Source organism: Nymphaea colorata, chromosome 5 (genome assembly GCF_008831285.2).
Source record: "Nymphaea colorata isolate Beijing-Zhang1983 chromosome 5, ASM883128v2, whole genome shotgun sequence".
In the NCBI taxonomy this organism is placed as follows: domain Eukaryota; kingdom Viridiplantae; phylum Streptophyta; class Magnoliopsida; order Nymphaeales; family Nymphaeaceae; genus Nymphaea; species Nymphaea colorata.
This window is the reverse complement of record NC_045142.1, coordinates 3224912-3245077: the sequence shown is the minus strand read 5'-3', so window position 1 is coordinate 3245077 and position 20166 is coordinate 3224912. Positions and strand designations below refer to the sequence as shown.

Sequence of the window (20166 nt, the reverse complement as noted above, 5' to 3'; positions counted from 1 at the left end):
CTTTTGCCTTTTTGAGTAGTTTAGTTGGCTTACTTCCTTTAAAAATCTAATGCTGACAATGTGGTTCATGGTGATGCAAATTTAGCTACGGAGGGTTCTTTTTGCTTTTAGTCTTCGTTTACCTCGTTGTGAAAATCAATATTTGGAGCATCGAAGTAAATAGCTTGCGGTTTGGCCTATACCTGTTTGAAGGTTCTGTAATTCTATTTTCGTCGTGCTTGTTTTTTGTCCCTTTGTCATTGATTGCTGTTGTGTTAACATGTCGATCAGGCAATATCTACTTACCGATAAAAGGAGCGAAGAAATGAGAAAGGTCGGTCTGGTATCAATGCTCCCTATCTATTGTAAATGATATGATCATCGCTTATATTTATGCTGTCATGTCTTGCAGATGCCATAAAATGCTTGTCTCTTGCCTTCTCTTTGGCCTATTTAATTTCCTATTTGGTGTCCAAGTTTCCAGCAGAGACTATTATACATATGCCTGTCGGTCTCAAGTAAGATCAGGTGGGCCAAATTTGCAAAAGACGAAGCCTTAGGTATGAACATGAAGACTAAAGTCCAATCAGATATCAATTGCGTTAGAATCTGTGGAGCCGCATATGAGATTAATGCAAATGTAATACTTGGTTGGAGAATGTAAACAGAAGTATTCCATTCGGTTCAGACAAGATGTTTGTCTGGTCCAATTATGCGTCCGCTTCTTTTTTCAGCTTTTTGTTTTTTTTATTCAACAAAGTGCTTTTGAACTGTTTAAGCAGCGAAAATGGTTATTTCCATCCGTTCGAAAAGGAACTTCCCATACTCCTTGCACTTGGAAGTGCTTAAAGACGTGTCAGCATATGCCCATTCTTTTGAAATTTTATCATAAAACAATTGTCAAAATATTGTTAGCCTTTTTTCTGTACGCTACCAACTTGATCACTCTGCTTTGTCAGCTGTGAAAGCAACCCCGTCCCAAAGTTTTTTTTTTTTTTTTTTTTTTCTCATAGTTCATTATGGTGAATGTTCTCCTTTTCTTACATTTGATGACGTTAATACCCATTGAAGCTTTCTGGTTGTTGTACTTTCTAGATCTTGTGATTTTTCACATTTAAATGCCACCTATAATAGTGTTTTGCAAGTGACAACTGTTTTATAAGGATTTCTGTCTAACAGATACTATGCAGCATGATTCGTACAAGAACATGATGGTCATTGCTGGTAAGTAGTGGAAACAACTTGGATTATCATATTTCAGATTGGCCTGTGCCAGTGTGCCATGCCCCGACAAAAATGACTAGCATATGGTCGAATTCAGGTTTGAGCAGGTGATGCACTTTATGTTATTTCGTGTTTCTACATGATTTCTCATTCCTTTTCTTTTTGACCCAATTACGCTTGCACTCGTATAATGGTGGCACTTTCAGGGTCTTGAGTTATACATACATGATGTATATGCAGAAAAATGAGGAATTATTGGGGATGCTATGAGGATCTACAATGGACTTGTCGGGTTCTTTGACTGAAATCTCTATTTCTAATATAGATAACAGAAATGTATAGTCTAATTAAGTTGATGTTCTAGTTCTTCTGTTAAACTACCATTAGTATATTGTATGCCTGAACTTGAAACTTTTCTCGGTTCTTAATCTGTCTGTTGCATATTTATTTAATATTTAGTACTTCCGAAAAATAACTAATACTTTTAATAAACCATGTCAATGGTCAGGGTCCAGGGACACGTTTTATGACCAAGTTCCTCCTCCCGGTAATGGAGCTGCATCACATTGCTGATATGTATTCAATGAACCAAAATAGTTTCTTTCTTGTTTTGCTTTCTCGAACTGAAGATATCAGACACCAGGTGGGACATAAAACCCAGTAATTCAGTATTTTTATCGACATTTTGTTGCAACCTGTTTCAAATGAATCATGTTAATCTGGTGGCCGTCTATCAAGGTTTTGAAGCCACTGAAACTTGGAGGATAATATCGTGACTGATGTAGCAGAGCTATTTTGAATGATGTGTTGGCAGAACTTCAGAAGCCCAACTTCAGTAGACCTGCCTCTAATTTTAGTATTTGAACATTCGGTTGGTCTAACACTTGGATGTTGTAAATGCCACTTGTTGAACTGAGACTTTATCACGAATTTGAGAATCTATTATTGTTTATGAAGTTTCTATTTCTGTAGCTTTGGACTTACACTTCATAAAGTTAATGACTTTTGGTGGTTTCATACTCCTGCTCCAATTGGTCCTTATATACATTTGAGCGCTGTTTATTGTTTGTTCATTCTGAGGTGCATTTTTTCATGAATTAGCTATTCTTCGAGTTCGCACTCAAATAATGTCGAGTTCTCAGGATTCTATGCATGGAAAGATCCCAAGTCCTGTGGAGTCCCCACTTGCTAGATTTGTGGTGTGTACCCTGGCTTTTGAAATCAATGACGACGGTTTTTCTGCTTGTGATTTACCTTATTTTCCTAGTGTTTGGATTCCCATCATTGGTTCGTTGTTGTGGGGGCTCATTTTCCCTGATCTATTTGTGCAGATAGGTGTTTTCTTCTATTCTTTTTTTCTTTGGCTACATTCAACATACAGTTGACCTTTCAACGATATCATTGACACCTAATGACATTTTTCCTTTCAAATCAACGGCAATCAGTCTAAAGATACTTGGATTTTCTTGCCTCGTTGAATCCTTAGTGGGGGCACATTGCCAATCTAATCTTGGTCATGGTAATGTGGGTGAGGGGCTAATGCTATCGTGACATTGACATTGGATATGGTCATACCTTCCCTGTTGTGCGATACTGTTATGTTTTGGTGAAAATGATAAGGATTCCAATATGGCCACGGAAGCATTTCGACTATAAAACGGCTGGTCTGTAATCGCATCACTAAATTGGCAGCTGTTTATTAACTACCCATTTGATCTTATGCAATTAAATCATTCAAGTTCATTGAAGTTGTGAGGGAGAGCGTGTAATTCTAACTGCACTGCATAGCTGTTCTCTTTAGAGGTGAAAACTTCCATTATAACTGACTTTTAGCATTGCCCGTGCTACAATTCTAAGTGCAGAATTTGCAATCTGATCATATTTACTTGGCACCAACCTTCCTAATTTAGTGACCTGCTATCGAGACAAAATCATTTCACCAATGGGAACCGACCTTATTCTGCAAATGGATTACTGGAAGGCATATCAATGCGGAAAATATTCTCAGAAGGATGATTGTTGATTACATGTCTTAAACTGTTCTGCACAGCCTTGGGATGTTTTCATATGAGGGCAGCCCAGGGCTGTGGCTCCACGACTTTCCCATGGTTCTTTTAATAGATGGAAAGGCCGCACTCCATGAACATTTTGCAGGAAGGAAACTTGGCTCTTTCTCAGGAATAAACAACGACACCAGTGTACATCTGCCAAATCCCACTATTTATCTACCGCCATAGATGCTAGATCTGACCGACCTGCTCATTCTTCCTCCTCTGTGTTCTTTGACAGGTTGTCTCTGTTTAATCAAACATTTTGAACACTCGATCCTCCAGCAGCAGTGGCAGAGATTTTTGTGGAGGGGAGACATCAGACATGCTATGGAATCTTTATCTTTTCTCAGTAGTTCTTGGCCGCTTATGCCCGCTGCAAGGAGGTGGTGGCAGCAGGACGATTGTCATTGAAGGTGAACAGTGTTCTCAGAGCAGCATGCCTTTCATTGGAATAACAACATCCTCGGGCTGTCTGCCTTCTGCTGCCTTGTCTTGTGCATCTCTGTCTGGAATCTACTGCCTCCGGAAATGAAAAATTGCAGACAGAAGAAAAAAGAAACTCCGTTCGGGGAAATTGGTGCCCATGTGCAATCTATGTTAGCGTTTGTGATGAGTGATATGATTTCATGCCTTCTGTTGTTAATTTTTCACCCCCCAAATTGCCACAACCGTGCATGGCAGGGGAATTGATTCACGAAAATAAGTATTGTATTGTGTCTGTTGTTCTGACAGCATTCATGTCTTCGGGAACTGTTCCGCCATTACTTTTTCTTGTACCGCTTCAAAGTTACAGGAGCGAAGGAGCCACCGGACAAACGTTGAGAGTGCCTGCTAGAATGCTATTGGCTGCCTTCCATGTACAAGTACGATGACGCTGAGCATGGCGTTTATACAGCAAAAGAAAGAGAAAAGAACACTCATGTTCTGTCTATTATTTTATTGGCATAGCTTGATATATGGGACTGTTTTCTCTCTCTTCCCCCGGTTATAGTGGAGCATGTAGGGTATGCATCATTCTAGCGTAGATATTTCAGTTTTCATATCTAAAGAAAGATAAAGTGGAAGAGAGAGAAAAGAGGTTCATAGCCAATTTCTTTTTACTTTCCGAAAACCAACATGGAAAGTTAAGAACAAAATGCCTGATTTTTCCAATGTATGTACATGAGATTTTATATGGGTTTAAGCATCAACCGTTAGAAACTTTTTGGGTCTTGGAGACGTCCATTTATTGGGTTTGTGAAAATAACCCGGAAAAAATTGACTAGTTAGAGTAGTATGAAATTTTCATACTGACCTAACTAGGGGCAGAGATAGGTGGGGCTCCGTGCCCATGGAGTTTAATTTGAAACTTTGAATTTCTATGTTGGATTATGAGGCAGTTTTACGAGACTCAGTTATTAACTCAAGGCCAACTAAAAATTTGTTAGCTATGAAAAAGTTTTCTGGCTCCGTCCTTATATCTAATTAATCGTGCGTAGCATTCGCATTTTCTACGTTCGTTTACAAAATCAACTATATGAATAAGATGCGATGTTCTTGTCCAAATGGTCAAAGAACCTACAATTAAAAAATCCGTTCTCTTTTGATGTGTACACGCATTGAAAACTTGGTTTCTGTTTTCTAGAGTTCAAAGTCATGCTAGGTTCAACAGACTCATCATGTTTGCTTTCAATAAGTAATTTTGCATTAGGTTGCAACCAAACATGGAAGTAAAAAATACTCCACTTATCAGAAGGACTGGTGCATATGCAGCCATCAGTGCCAAGAAGAGCTTGGTTCACCTGGATAAAGAACTATGATTAAAGATTAAAGCATTTCACGGACACATATACCAGGGACTCCACACACATATGACTTCAATTCTTCAAGTTGAAGTGGTTAAGAGTTTAAAAGCCACCAGAGTGTGCTTCTTTATCCACCTAGCCCCAGGTTGACAGCAAAAAACAACAACGACGCATTTAAGACATTCTATCCATCCAGCTGAAACAACCAACATACACGAAAAGAAATTCATGAAACCATGTCCATCATATATACAGATTGCAAATCCATCGAGCTTAAACGACCAAAAACACAAACAGAAATTGATGAAACCATGTCCATTCATTTATACAGATTGCAAACAAGCATACGTGATGCCATAAATTAAGTTTCAAAAGCACCGCCAATATTGATAAGTTTTGCCAAGAAAAACTGAACGACATGATACTCCATCACATACAAGCTGGATATTGTAGTTCTTCTAGTCCCTGAGACATGAACTCAACTAAAGCCGCCTGTTGTCTTCTTGTACTTGTACCACCTTGCAATACACAAATACACCAAGAAGTTCAGAATACTCAATACTGCAAGCAACCAAAAGAAGTAATCAAGATGGCCATGGTTGAGATTATTAGGTATCCAGCCCAATTTTCCATGTCGAGTGGTCACATGGATTATTATGGTGACGAGAAGAGAGCTCAAATAGTTTCCAAGGGCAACCGTCATAAGAGAGAGGGCACTGCACATGCTCCTCATTGCATCCGGTGCTTGATCGTAGAAGAATTCCAACTGCCCAACGAATGTGAAGACCTCAGCAGCACCAATAAGGAAGTACTGAGGCACTTGCCAGAAAATGGACATTGGCATGTGCTTCAGATCATAGTAGTTGTGCTTCTTTACTCGATCAAGCCTAATTATCTCAACAACGGCAGCGACAACCATGGAGAAGATGGAGATGGCAAGGCCAATTCCCATTCGCTGGAGCTGAGTAAAGCCTCTTTCATGGCCTGTATACTTTCTTACCAGTGGAACAATCAGACGATCATAGATTGGGACCCAGAAAATTACACTCAGTGTGTCAAATATAGACAGAGCTGCAGCAGGGATGCTAAAATGTGGACCAATGCTGGGGTCCATTTTGTCACCTTGTTCAACAAACATGGTAGACATCTGACTGTATACTGTGGAGAAGATGATGCCACTGGACCAGATGGGAAGAATCCTGATGATAGACTTGAGCTCCTCTACCTGTGTCACCGTGCATAGTCGCCATGGATTAAAGAATCCCTTGACTTGATCATGTTGTGTCTGAACGGCTGCTTTGTCAAAGAATCTGCAAAGGAGGTCTGTAACATCAACTTTGAGTACAAAAACAGAAATACCCGCACGTGCACACAAACACATACACACTGCCATAGCTTTTAGCTATAATTTTAAGCTGCTTTACTTCATTAAACGTCAATAATGATCAGAGCACTTCAGCAAACAATTGAAGAATGAAGTTTTTTCCATATCTGAAAGCATCAAAGTCATGAAGTCAAGCAACAAGATAGCCATCCTTGAAAAACCAAGCAGATACTGTCATGTATATTGCACATTAAGACAATCTAAATGTGAAATACTTTGACAACGTGCAACTAAAATATTATTGAAAGAGAACAGTCCATTTCAAAATGGATAGTTGCATTTGGCAAATAAGAACAGGAAGGAATCACGAACAGAGACCCCATGGCTGGGAAGTTTAAGTTCACTCAGCAAAGAAAAGGGGCCTGAGCTTGATGGAAAATAAACCTACTGCCAAACACGTCATTGCTTTGAAAAGTCAACAAAATGCGTATATGTAGACATTCAGATAAGGCAGTTAGACGACTCTTATTGACTGAACGAGCAGTCAGCTTATTTAACTGAATGAGCTCCAGCATGAGACGATGATTGTTTGTCTATCCAAAAGCAAGTATTGTCTGCACTTCTATTTAAGCTCAGCCTTTCTGCAAGATAGCAGAATGATGTAAAAATAGAAGACCATCAGTAGACTTACGAAAGTTCTTTTGTATGATCAAGCTTCCGACTTCCTTTTATCCCAGATTCAGAATCTTCGGTTTCATATAATAGAGCCTTATCTGTAGGTACCTTCAGATTGTACTTCCTGAGCGATGCAACTATAACCTGGGCAAGCCGTGTCAAGGGGCTTCCTCCTGGCTTCTGGATTCGATACAGCTTTGAACCAGAGAAGAAAAAAACAATTGCAAGTGCCATCATAACTGCTGGAATCCCAAACCCCCAGCCCCAGCCTACATTTTCCTGTATGTAGACCAACACAGAGGATGCAACGAGGGCACCGATATTGATTGAAAAGTAGAACCAATTGAAAAAGGAGCTCTTCCTTTTCTTTTCTTTCTCATCAGTTTCATCAAACTGATCCGCTCCAAATGATGAGACACATGGCTTGATTCCACCAGTCCCCAAAGCAATTAGATAAAGAGCCACGAAGAACATGGCTACATTCCCACTGGTTGCGTGGCATTTTCCATCATGGCATGTTGGCTTTAGTCCATCTATTGATGCAGATAGAGTCAACAATGTCATTCCCTGTAACCAACAACAATTTTTCATAATCTAAAACAACACCTGACTGCAGAAATTGGGAACAACAGTCATTCAGTATTGGATTTTCTCACTTAGAAAAATCTTACCAACACATAGATGCACGAGAAAGAAGCGATAACCCAATATCTTCCTAGGTAGGCATCGGCGAGGAATGCTCCAATCAGCGGAGCAATGTAGCATGTTCCCGACCAATTTGTGACATTTTTAGCTGCTTGGGCACTGCCCTGATTAAGACGATCAATCAAATAGTTCACTAGATTTGTGCTCATTCCATAGTACGCCAATCTCTCAGAGCATTCATTTCCTGTGAAAAAATGGCATACAAATTAGATTTGCAGCACAAAGTGAGAGAAGGCTCTAGCATAGAGAATGAATTCTACCAAGGATGAAGGGGCAGGTTTTCCAATTTCCTGTTTTACTCTTGATAGCAGGATTTCCTTTGATGTCTACAGTCCCATCTCCGGTGTATATATCGCTTTCTGCCATTTGTGCTGAATGGTTGATCGACCACTTTTATACTTCGTTACTGGCTTGCAATTCAAGTAATACCAGTGTCAATAACCAATAGCAGAAGGATATCCGAAAATTCTCCAAGAAGAAACGTAAAATGTAAAGTAGTTAGTAATTCTGCTTGTGGATTATATAGGCTAGTCTCCGTGAAAGAATCTACAGAAAACACAACTCACCTATCTGCTGATACGAATACTATGGCAGTGAAGCGTTGACTGCAAGTGGAAGACACATGATAGATGCATAAACAAAAAAAGAAGCAGATAAGTCAAACTACAAAGACTTCAAAGAAAATTGCGTGGTTAAAGAATTTAATCATAAAAGGGTTCTCTTTTCAAGGACATGTTGATTCTGAAATCATACACCATGATATTGTTTTTGTTTTTATTTGTCAAGGATTCCATTCTTCCACATGCAGCTGACATTTCTAGACATAGGCACAGTCTGAATTAAATTAGCTCCTTCAAGTCCATATATGACTACATGGCTGAATGGAGTTTTATTTTTTTGCACGAAACACCGAATATAACTTGAGATGTAGCTTGTTCACGTTGAGCGAAGCTCATCCAAACAACAGCCATGAGCCATCATATAAATTAAAAAAAAGCAAGATACGAACGTTTAATATGCTTACGAGGGAGGCAATCCGGCTACTCTCTGAAACAGACTCAACTACCATTTCTGTTCGTTCAGGGTCTCTTTACGAGTTATGAGCTGGGGAACTAGTACATGCCATAAGCTCAGGCGCCCTCTCTGTGTGATTGAGATTGGCCGGAAAATCTGCAACTCATCCCGGACGTTATTTTCTGCCTTTCTATATAAAGCCTTGGGTGAATACGATAGCATGCTACGTTTTCTCTGCACTAGGCACTAAAAAAATGTTCTTTGTTCATTACTAGGCAAACTGCACACTAGACAACACAAGAATCACGGAAGCAGTATCGCCCATTGAGGTCATCAGAACTACAGATTTCAGTTACCCGAAGCATACTGAAGTTTAATCCCCACAGCTTTCTAAGTCCCAAGACAACTCAATGTAGATCTACACGACCCAATTACATTATTATAACTATTGCAAATTCAAGCCAAACCAACAACTTCAACCGAAATTTAGAGTACAGGAACAGGTTTTTTGACACACAGTATCTTAAAAAGGACAACAAGATGAGGTCCGATTATACATGTTTAACGATGATAATAGTAAACTAGAAGTTAATCCCATGCAAAAAACTCTAGTACCTGGTGAAAAAATCCAGAATCTTGGCCAGGCAAAATTTGGTGCACCTGTCACAGCCAACAGGTTGGCCCCATGCATTAAAAAGGGCCTCATAAGGCCACAGGCACAGAGAAATCGCTGCCCTTACTCTGTATCGTGACTATCGTCGAAATCGAGGGCACAAACTTCAAGAGAAAACCGTTTCAACGACGAAAGCAAAAAAAGGAGATAGAACGATCAAGAACTCTTCACACGATCAAGAACTCTTCACCGGGGAAAAGAGAGACAGAACAATCATATTAAATCAACGGAAGATAAACACAACAAAACCTTCGACCATTTTGGATTAAAACTGATTGGCATCTCAGGAGCACATAGAGAAGCCCCCCCGAGAGAGGGAAAAACAGGCATAAACGTCTTGATGTGTGAAACCAGACAGAATAAGCACCTCCCGTGACCGGAATATATCTTTTCTCCTTCATTCATCCCCATCAGAAACAGACATGCTAACTTCAAGTTTCACGCAGAAATCCTTACAAGCACAGGGGAGAAGGCCAGAAGGCGCAGAACCAACCTTGTTAGAGAGAGAGAGAGAGAGAGAGAGAGAGAGAGTTACGTCTTCCTCTTCATATAATTCGTAGAAGAAAAGATGAAAACAGAAGCTTCGCTGGCAAAGGACGACGGCGTCTAAAGAGGAATTACTCCTGGTTTCAATTCCTTCCAATTGGAAGGAGTCCTGACTCCCCAAAGAAACTTGTCACCCTGGAGTAGAAAACTTTAGCTGGCAAACTGACGGTTCATAAATTCTACATTTGGCACTAAGCAAGCAATTCCCCGAAAGAAGAAATTTAAGAGACCAAGAAGGATTGCAAATGTAGCAATCGTCTCTGGAAAGGATGGAACGAGCCGTTTCAACATCGAATGCCACCGTTCCCACTATTTCTGCACCGGTTCTGTTCCACTCGAAAAGAGTGGCATTTCATCATTGAATCAACTTCCTAATTTATAGGCCATCGTAACCGTTCACAGAAAGGGAGAAAGTAGAGAATGAAGAAGATCAGGTAACAGTTCATGCCGAATATTCAGATACGGAATCTCAACGGACCCGAGATGATACTGTGGTTTTAGAGCAAATGCAGTGTTGTTCAACAGATTCCTTCTTTGAAATGGAGACGCACAATGACTTGGTTGCGCAAATTATTTGTTTGAAGAAACTCACAGCATGCATGTGATATACAAGATGCTTTAGAAAATGAAAAGGTTTATGAAGAACATGTGGGAAGCTATGTGGATAGGGATAGAAACACTTTTTTCCTGAACTCATCCGTGGATAAGGATAGAAACATTTTTTCCTGAACTCATCCCTAACTTACAGCGAATCGAGGCATCCGTCCGGCCTTATGGCAGCTGCTATTTTGCACTTTCAATACAAATGTTTGGGTCAGTTCCTTTGATCCAACATTGGCATAAGCAAAACTCTCACATGCTGTCATAGCTTTCCAACAAAGCACCAGTGTTTCAGTTGACTAATTTAAATTCATGAGTAATTTGATTTTTTTTTTTTTTTGAAAAAAAGGCAGGCATGGGTTTGTTAATGAACTTTTTTTTAATAGAAAATGCCCAAGTTTTGATGGTGTACCAAAAATATGTTTCAGATTTCTTTCATTTAACTGCTTCTATTTAATATAGGCGGTTAAATGAAACAAATCAAAATTTTAAGTGTTTTTGTTATTCCATCAATACTTAGGGTGTCTTAATATTTCCATTTATTGCCATAAATTCACATACATTATAGATTACGAAGCTAAGTCAGAACTTTCGAGGCATATGGGTAAGGCATTGGAGTTTTCTCAGCACAGTTTCTCCTAAATAAACATTGATATTTCCATTTACTAATTTCTTACAGGTCAGGGATGGCAGAAATCCTTAGTTTGCATCCATAAAAAGCTAGGAAAAAACTGATTAGCTTGGTAATATCACAATAAGGGACTTGATACATTCCACAAAACTGGCTTCAAATATAAAAAAAGATGTGTAAATTTGTGGCATCCTACCTAAGCCCGATCTGCCCAAATACAATCGTCGGTACGGCGACACGGGTACATGTGTATAGTTATATTTTAGAACTTAAAATTTATATTTTAAAACTTAATTTTTTATTAATTTTGATGTTTCATTTTCCTTCCATCAAGATTCCATGTTTTCCTTTCATTTTTCTTTAATTTTGAGTTTTTTTGTGAATTCTTATATGTATAATGTATATTACATATATGCTCTGCCGTACCTTCGTATCTAAATTTTTAAAATCACTGTATTTGTACCGGCTTTGCAGTATCTATACCCGAACTCATACCTGTACCCATGTGATTTAGGTTCCTAAAAATTGGCATTTTGACTAAAAGAAATTTAAAAACTTAAAAAAGAGAAAACAAAAGGAATCAAACTACGTAATGACTAATGACAACGATGGCATCTTTCTATGATTGGAGAGTGGACATCATTGTTAGAAAAATCAACATCAGCTAAGTCAGAATCATTCTCTTGTTCTAATGGTGCGTCCAATGACAATGGAACTAGTGAGGAAAGGCAAGCATATTAGATCCCATTAAAGAAAATTGCACATAACTGAGGTTATGTCATACGGATGTGGACATGAACCAATCGAACCAACACAAATCCAAGATATGAGTTTGCAAGGACTTTACCCTCTTTTTTTTTTTTTTTAGTAACTGCCTTTTATCAAAAATCTAAAAAGGCCCGTACTTTTTGTGAAAATTGCCAAACAAATATTCCAAATAAACTTTCATAAATCTAGCAAACTAAAAAAGGTAAAATGATAACAAAAGAATTTAGTGATAGAAGGTTAAAAAAATGTTATCTATGTATATGTTGTATCATATAAACCACAAAATAATAACTAATAAACAATGGCAGAGCCAGGAATTTTGTTAGGAGGGCCACTAATTTTGGAAGCTCTCATCTTTAGCCGAACTAGTACAAGTAAATAAGCAATCTATTAAAGGGACTAATATGAAAATAAAGAATTGTTGTAGGACTGCCCATATGTGACTCCTCCACTTAGACAAACAACACACATTAGATTAATTTATTTTTTACTGACATTAGATTAATTTATTTTTTAATTTCATATCTGTTGACACGACCCAATACGATATTATTTTAACCGTAAAAGAGCACGAAACATGTTCTATGAACCCCAGAGGTGATGAACATAGGGGGAAGCGAACCATTCACCCTGAAAAAAAAAAAGAGAGAAAGATTGTCTTTGGCAGGTTAGAGGACCACCAAATTTTGAAAACTTGTTACTATGTTTGTAGCTAGGAGTCTTGAAAAATGATCTATCATTATTTCATTTAAGAGCTTGTTTCCTATATATTTTAAGTGGTTAAATGAAAAAAAATGCAAAACTTGTACATGTTTTTGTTATTTCATAAAAAAAAGTGTATCCGATCAGAGCCAGTCTCTAGCAAGCCATGCTGTACTTCTATGTAAAGCTAAACAGTGAAAGATAACTTGGCCTACACATGAAACAGCTTCTAAACTAATCCAAACACAATGTCTTATAAATCAATGTCATGAACTAAAATTCGGCCCGAAGGTGGTTCCGCATGCATAATGGGCCAAGCCAAGGCCCCATAACGATGAGGCAGTCCGGGTTCGACCTCAGCCGCTGCCGGCTTCTTTGCATAGGCCAAAGTATGATTTACCCTAGGATGGCTGATTAGCCATGAGATTTTCGGTGCCGAGCAAGCGACAAAGTCTCTTGACCAGGCCAAGGCCCCATAACGATGAGGCAGTCCGGGTTCGACCTCAGCCTCTGACGGCTTCTTTGCATAGGCCAAAGTATGATTTACCCTAGGATGGCTGATTAGCCATGAGATTTTCGGTGCCGAGCAAGCGACAAAGTCTCTTGACCAGGCCAAGGCCCCATAACTATGAGGCAGTCCGGGTTCGACCTCAGCCTCTGACGGCTTCTTTGCATAGGCCAAAGTATGATTTACCCTAGGATGGCTGATTAGCCATGAGATTTTCGGTGCCGAGCAAGCGACAAAGTCTCTCGACCAGGTCAAGGCCCCATAACGATGAGGCAGTCCGGGTTCGACCTCAGCCTTTGACGGCTTCTTTGCATAGGCCAAAGTATGATTTACCCTAGGATGGCTGATTAGCCATGAGATTTTCGGTGCCGAGCAAGCGACAAAGTCTCTCGACCAGGTCAAGGCCCCATAACGATGAGGCAGTCCGGGTTCGACCTCAGCCTTTGACGGCTTCTTTGCATAGGCCAAAGTATGATTTACCCTAGGATGACTGATTAGCCATGAGATTTTCGGTGCGGAGCAAGCGACAAAGTCTCTCTACCAGAGTCATTTCTTTCGAGATACCAAATATAAAGTCCATGCCAACAAAGAAAGTATAAATTGAGATACCAAATATAAAGTCCATGCCAACAAAGAAAGTATAAATTGAGATACCAAATATAAAGTCCATGCCAACAAAGAAAGTATAAATTGAGATACCAAATATAAAGTCCTTGCCAACGCAAAAATTGAGATTAAGAAAAGAATCGTGAAGTACCTGCTTTGGATCAAGCCTTCTCTCTCTCTCTTTCTCAGAGAGAGAGAGAGAGAGAACCTACAATAGTTGGATGGAGCTGAAGCTTGATCACAGAAGGGCTGACTATTTATTGCTCAAGGAGAGTTTAGAAGGAAGAGATTTTCGAATATCTATGCAAGAACCAACGCCAGCAATTTTCTCCTTTTACCCTATGTTGTGGCCTATTTATAGAGATATCCAACAAAATTTATTACTCTCTTGATCTATTGCTGCGGATTGTGTGCGTGTGTATGCATGCACACATGTATGTGCACCCATAAGAAAAAAAGAGAGAGAAAGTTCCCTGCCCATACAGAAATCCGGATCATGGGAGTTGGTTCGAGCCAAGCAACCAAGAAATTAAGAGAAGCTAGTTATATTATGGAACATCGATTCGAGGAGATCTCAAATCCGTGCTGCAGGAAACAAACGATAGATGTGTGAACCTCAAACTACCTAAAAGGTTAGTGGTCTGACCTTAGATTCATGGTTAACAAACACTTTTTATGAAGGGCAGACCCAGAAATTTTTCATGAGTGAGGTCGAATTAAAGTTTTTAAATTTTGACACGGGTCAAAATATCATTTTTCAAAATTTTTATATAAAATAAGTATATTTTTTTAAAATTTACGTGTAATTTTTCTTTTTAAAACAAAATTTTAAAGCGGAGCCAGGGCCCATGGAGACCTCCCTTTTTCTCTGCCCCTACTCGTTATGATTTACTATAGCTAACAAGGATGATATGCTCAAACCAATCGACAAACTGGGGCGGAGCTGACAGGAGCCATGGTCAGAACCCCCCTTGAGATTTTGAAAAATAAAATTTTATGTGTTAACATTTCTGAAAAAAATTTGAAAAATATAGTCACCCCTCGATTTTTTTTTCAAAATTTCTATTTAGTGGTCCATTGACTCTCCCCTTCTTTGTAAGAAAAAAAAAAATTCTAGCTCTGCTCCTGTCGACAAACTCACTCTATTTCGGGGAAAGCCTCAAACAATTTGCCACTTGGCAGCAGCAGATCCGGATACTGGATGAGGTTCATTACTCATGGAAGTATCCCACCAAAAAGACACTGCACCATTTTTGAGTATCCAAAAAGTTCATTTTATCAAACCGGGTCCGGTAATGGATCTAGATCTTTCCTCTGGTGGCTCAAATGTAAGGGTATATCCCAGATGTTGTATCAGCCGGATCGAGACTAAGTAGATATGGGTTTGACCCGAGATTCATTATCGAAAGGGCTTGGCTCCAGATTCAGATCCAAATAACCAGCCTAAGTAGCACAAACCTTAGTTTTTTTTTTCTCTCAACACGTGGCAGCACCCAGTTAATGGCTGTTTTTGGTGGAGCAATGCTTGTTTTTCATAAGCCTGGCACACTTAACTATGCTGTTATCAATACTTGTAGCTTAGGCAACTTTGGGCACCAGCTAATGCTAATAACAACAAAAGGACATTGGGGTTCTCCAATAAGGATTAACTAAAATTCAATGCAAATGCAAATTTTTTTTTTCTTTTAATAATGGTTGCATCAGCATTTCTACCATAGATTCATCGTCATCAGCATCGTCATCATCGTCATCGTCATCGTCATCGTCATCATCTTTTCTAGAATAAAAGAACTCATCAATCCTAGGCCAAGTTCTCGGGGTTGGTTAACTATGATCGGAATCGGCCCGAACCCGAATTAGCCTGAATCAGCTAATTCGAATTAAATGTGTCATATACATATGACTCCGTGACAAGTTTTCATAATTTCTAAATTTTAATTATTATTATTATACATATTTAAAAAATAATTTTTTTTAAATATTTTTGGTTGATTCTCATTTCATCGACCTATTCAGCTTCGGAAACCAATTTTTATATTACTTGTGCTAACCAAATAAGATGAACTCATCAAAGGCAAGAGATTGGATCAAGCAACTAAAATTTTGTGCCATTTTTTTCACTTGGAAGACACCAACTTAGAACCTTGCGGTTGAAGATTTTGTGCCAATCTCAAGAAACTTCTTCTCAAAGGCAGTTGTGTACTGAGTATAGTATATTATTTTGTGTAAAATATAGTTACTGTCTTTGCCTGGGGTGTTAGATTTACATCAGCGTTGCTTAGATTCCACGCTATCTAAAGTGAAGCATCTTTTGTGCTTGGAGAAGAGAGTTGTAGACTTCTGGTGCCCATATCCAACATACTGTAACATTAAATGGTTGAGCAGCAGATGCTTTCTGATGTTATTCGTTACTTTTGCTTTCATGCAGATAAACCTTCTTCTACGACATCACCACAAAGCTCATAAAAGGAATTTTATAGCGGTTAAATTGGTAGGAGGTATGGGCCTATTATTACTGACGATACTTGTAAAACGTCAGTAAATGTGCTAAAAAGAAGAATATTGTGGTGAGAATATTCCGGAATTTTGCTAGTTTTTACTGACAGTTTCATGCAAAATGCCAGTAAAACATGCACAAATCAAATTGCCACTCAACTTGGAAAGGTTAACGAATATTGAGAGAAGTCCTTAAAAAGTCGTCTACTGATCTCAAACATTGAAAGGTTCCCCTCCTGAAGACTAAAACATCTTGAAGTTTCTTATCATTAGCAGCTCTTTAAGAATTTTTTCTTAAAGTTGAGGACCTATTTATTATGTTTTAGAAGTTGAGTGGTGAATTTTTAGTTGAAAAGGTAACTTTGTTGTTAGTTTTTGTAAAATAGTTTCAAAACCTGATTTAAGGGTCAAAGCTATTTTAGAAGATTACCATAGCCACGCAAAACGTGTTTTTTCCGGAAAAAAAAAACGCTAAAAACATTAAAAACAGGTCAGCAAAAAAAAAAACATGAAAGATGCGTTTAAAAAAACACCAAAAGCGAATCACGCTTTTTTTTTGTTTTTTAAATTTTTTCCGTGATTTTACAGTTTTTAATTACCAAATGTTTGTTTTCATATTTTTCACATTTTATTTTCCAGATTTTGGTCACCTTTATCTTTCTCACCAAAAGATTAGTTGTTTTAAAATTGAACAAAATTTTCTTGAATTTTTTCCAAAAGACAGCTAGAAAAATCTTACCGTTTAAAATCCAAAAACAATATTTGTGGTTAACGAAAATACTAAACACTGAAGTTTCATTTTTTTAATTGTACTTATCTGTGGTAAACTAGCTTTTTTGTTCTCAAATTCTTTCATCACAGTCAAATAAGAGAAAACTCCAACCATGAGGTCTGAGTGTGCCTTTACTACAAAAAAAAAAGGCATCACTAACGCATGGTGGAATAGCCGTTGATGAAGGTAAAGATGGACCTTCACTGACGTTTGGCAAAAGGCGCTGACGAGGTTCAATATGTGTCGGTGAGGATTATCGGCGATGTGTGACTATCCGTCCCTGATACTATTACTGCTGTTCACCGGATGTCAGTAATAATTTATTCAACTATGTTCAGCACACATCGATAAACAAGATCTACACTGACACATGGAGAGAAAATGTAAGTGATAGTTTTCACCGACAAACTTTTTACCGACGTCCTAAGGGACCGTCGATTACCGACACTAGACCCATCACTACAACGTTTTCTAATTGCGAAACCTGAAGATACTGGGCTCAGGCGGTCCACCAGATAGGTCTCACCTCATCTCACAACAGGTTTCAGATCAGAGTTTTCCTCTGAACTAATTCATATATTTGGCACAAAGAAAAGATACAGTCATGTCTCACATGCATGGCTGATCAATAGGGTCGCATCGATTAAGAAACTCAATTCACATAAAACATTTTCATCTGTACTGGGCGTTAATGTCATCGAATTAATTTAAATCAATGTGGATGAATGTTTTCCAGAGAGCGTTTGGTAAGAAGAATATTATGTTCTTGAAACATACGATTTTATATTATTTGACATACAAGCATCATGTTCTTGTTCCATAAAACATAATGTGATTAAAGACATTGCTTGTGAGACTAATCACCAAACACTGGAGACAATACATATTATTTGGTAAAACAATATCATAGTGTTCTTGAAAGGTGTGTTCTAGTAAACCTATGCTGTTCTTACCATAGACCCACTAAGAGTATGTTTTGGGACCTCAGATATTGGACAAAGGCTGACCCAAAATACATGTTTTATGGGACCCACAATTTAAACAAACGAAGGAATATCACATATGATGGGATCTTTAGCGACGGAATTTTGGCCATGGCTATTTAACAATAGTGACAGAAAATTGGTGCTAGCGATGGTCCCGCCGCTAATTGTAATTTTTGGTGCTGTACAGTGTTAAGAAACATGGTTTTGCAATCTAACGTGGGGGGGAATTGGATCTCACAATGTGGATATCAGATTCTTAGTTATGGCCAGGTTTCATTTTTTGTTGGAATTCATCCTATCGGGCAAGCCCTTGCGTTACCAAGAACTTGTAAGCCGGACATGATCGTAAATGAAATTCAAAAAGCAGCAGAAGAAAATATTAGAAAAACCTACAAGATTTCTGAACATGGGAATTCAAATCAGACATTCTTTTACGACAAAATTAATCAAAATACTTAATATAGTAGATTGATCTTCACTACAAGAAAAAGGCTCCTCATAAAGTTTCAGAACTTATGAAGGAATCACATGGTTTCTAGCAGTCAGTGCACTTTAATTCCGAGCTTCAAGCAATCAAAGACGAAAGCAGTCTGGATCTGGCTTAAGAGGATTTTGCTAATTTCTAATGTACAAAATTCAAGTCCAATCCCGTCATCTCTAATACGTTTTGCTGCCCTGGATCCGATCTGTTTGCAACCTAAATATCAGTATTCATTATTTTCTCCGCACAATTTGGAAGAATCGACTTGGTTGGAGACAGTGGTGGAGGTTCGTGTGGGCAATTTGCCCACACGAACCCCAAAAAACTTGTTACTAATTTTATATTGATATTGTTGTACATTTTTTCCTATTTACATATTGGTGCTGCTTAAAATTAAAAATTTTGTACCTGGTTCCCTTGAGCTACATTTTTCTGACTCCGCCGCGGGATGAAATAATTTGTCTACTAAAAAAGATTAAAAATTCAAACAAACAAGCCTGAATTTCAAACTCCAACTGCTTCTTTCCTGCAGCAATTAAACCCACAACGGTGGGCACCACCTATTAGGTTTTGATCAAATATTTCACTGGTTTCAACGTTCGTCACGCCAATATATATGATTATAATCAAATGTCAGCTCTTCTTCGAAAACAAATAAATAAAGTTACTCCTGGAAAAACTTAAGGGACAGCCAACCAACCTTATCACTTCACTGAGTTACTCTCAATAGAAAAGTTTATTCAAGTTTGAACATAAACTAAAATACATGGGAACTGGGATAATAAGCTGTCTGCCGTAAGAGGAAGAGAGTTGACATGAACACAATTATTGAAGAAGAAATTCATTTAAAATAACCATGTCTTTCTAATTCTGAAGTTCAAAGCTATGGGAATTCACGAATACATAATGTTCCCGAGGCAGGGGATATATATATATATATATATATATATATATATATATATATATATATATATATATATATATATATATATATATATATATATAGAGAGAGAGAGAGAGAGAGAGAAGAAATGCAGGATAAGCAGGGAAAACCTTATGATTTGCATGTGCTCCAACCTCTTCGTCAACAGTTACAGCTTGGGCAGTTGTAGGCGTATCAACTTCCCAACGTGAATCTATTTCAATTGAAGGCCTGGTTATGGGGCTCATATTCATCTACCACTAGACAAGGAGCTTGTAATATTGCTCTTCAATTTTTATTGACGTTGGAATGTGCAACCCATTAATGGTTCTGGTGTTCGCAACCTCCAGCTAGGAGACTTCTGTCTCTTATATATGCAAAAGAAGAAATGTACTGAAGTCAACAGAGCTCAAAAAATGATGCGTACATGGTTTTTCCAATGACTATATAGAATAAACTGACAGGGTTAGATCTGCATGGTTTGTCTATGTGGCAAGGATGAAGGAAGATGCCTGGTGATCTATAATCTTTGTGAAATTAATGCATAACTGATGAACTGAAGTAGCTGAAGAATTTGAACGACCTGCTTAAGAATGAATATGTGCCTTGACCAAGATACGTTTCTTGACTTCCAATAAGAAGCTGGAGATGCTTCATCATAACATAGTTAGATTGGCATGTTACAAAGCAGTTAACTATTTATCAAGGTCACAGACATC

The 20166-nt window shown here is 38.3% G+C and overlaps 1 protein-coding gene across 13 annotated transcripts; it reads right to left on the bottom strand.

Annotated features, from left to right (window-relative positions):
- Positions 1-5286: 5286 nt before the first annotated feature.
- On the bottom strand, positions 5287-10526 carry LOC116254612 (protein NRT1/ PTR FAMILY 8.1-like). 13 transcript variants are annotated; one of them, XM_031630100.2, is made up of 6 exons: positions 9372-10526; positions 8309-8347; positions 8003-8148; positions 7709-7926; positions 7054-7604; positions 5287-6348 (listed from the first exon to the last, which is right to left on the bottom strand). In XM_031630100.2, the coding sequence occupies exons 3-6, from the start codon at positions 8106-8108 to the stop codon at positions 5517-5519; spliced, it is 1707 nt and encodes a 568-aa protein (XP_031485960.1). In that variant the 5' UTR covers positions 8109-8148; positions 8309-8347; positions 9372-10526; the 3' UTR covers positions 5287-5516. The 13 variants fall into 13 exon arrangements, with proteins under 13 accessions (XP_031485960.1, XP_031485966.1, XP_031485964.1 ...); XM_031630106.2 differs by having other exon boundaries at positions 8003-8152; positions 9797-10526; XM_031630104.2 differs by having other exon boundaries at positions 9797-10526.
- Between the last annotated feature and the right edge of the window lie 9640 nt (positions 10527-20166).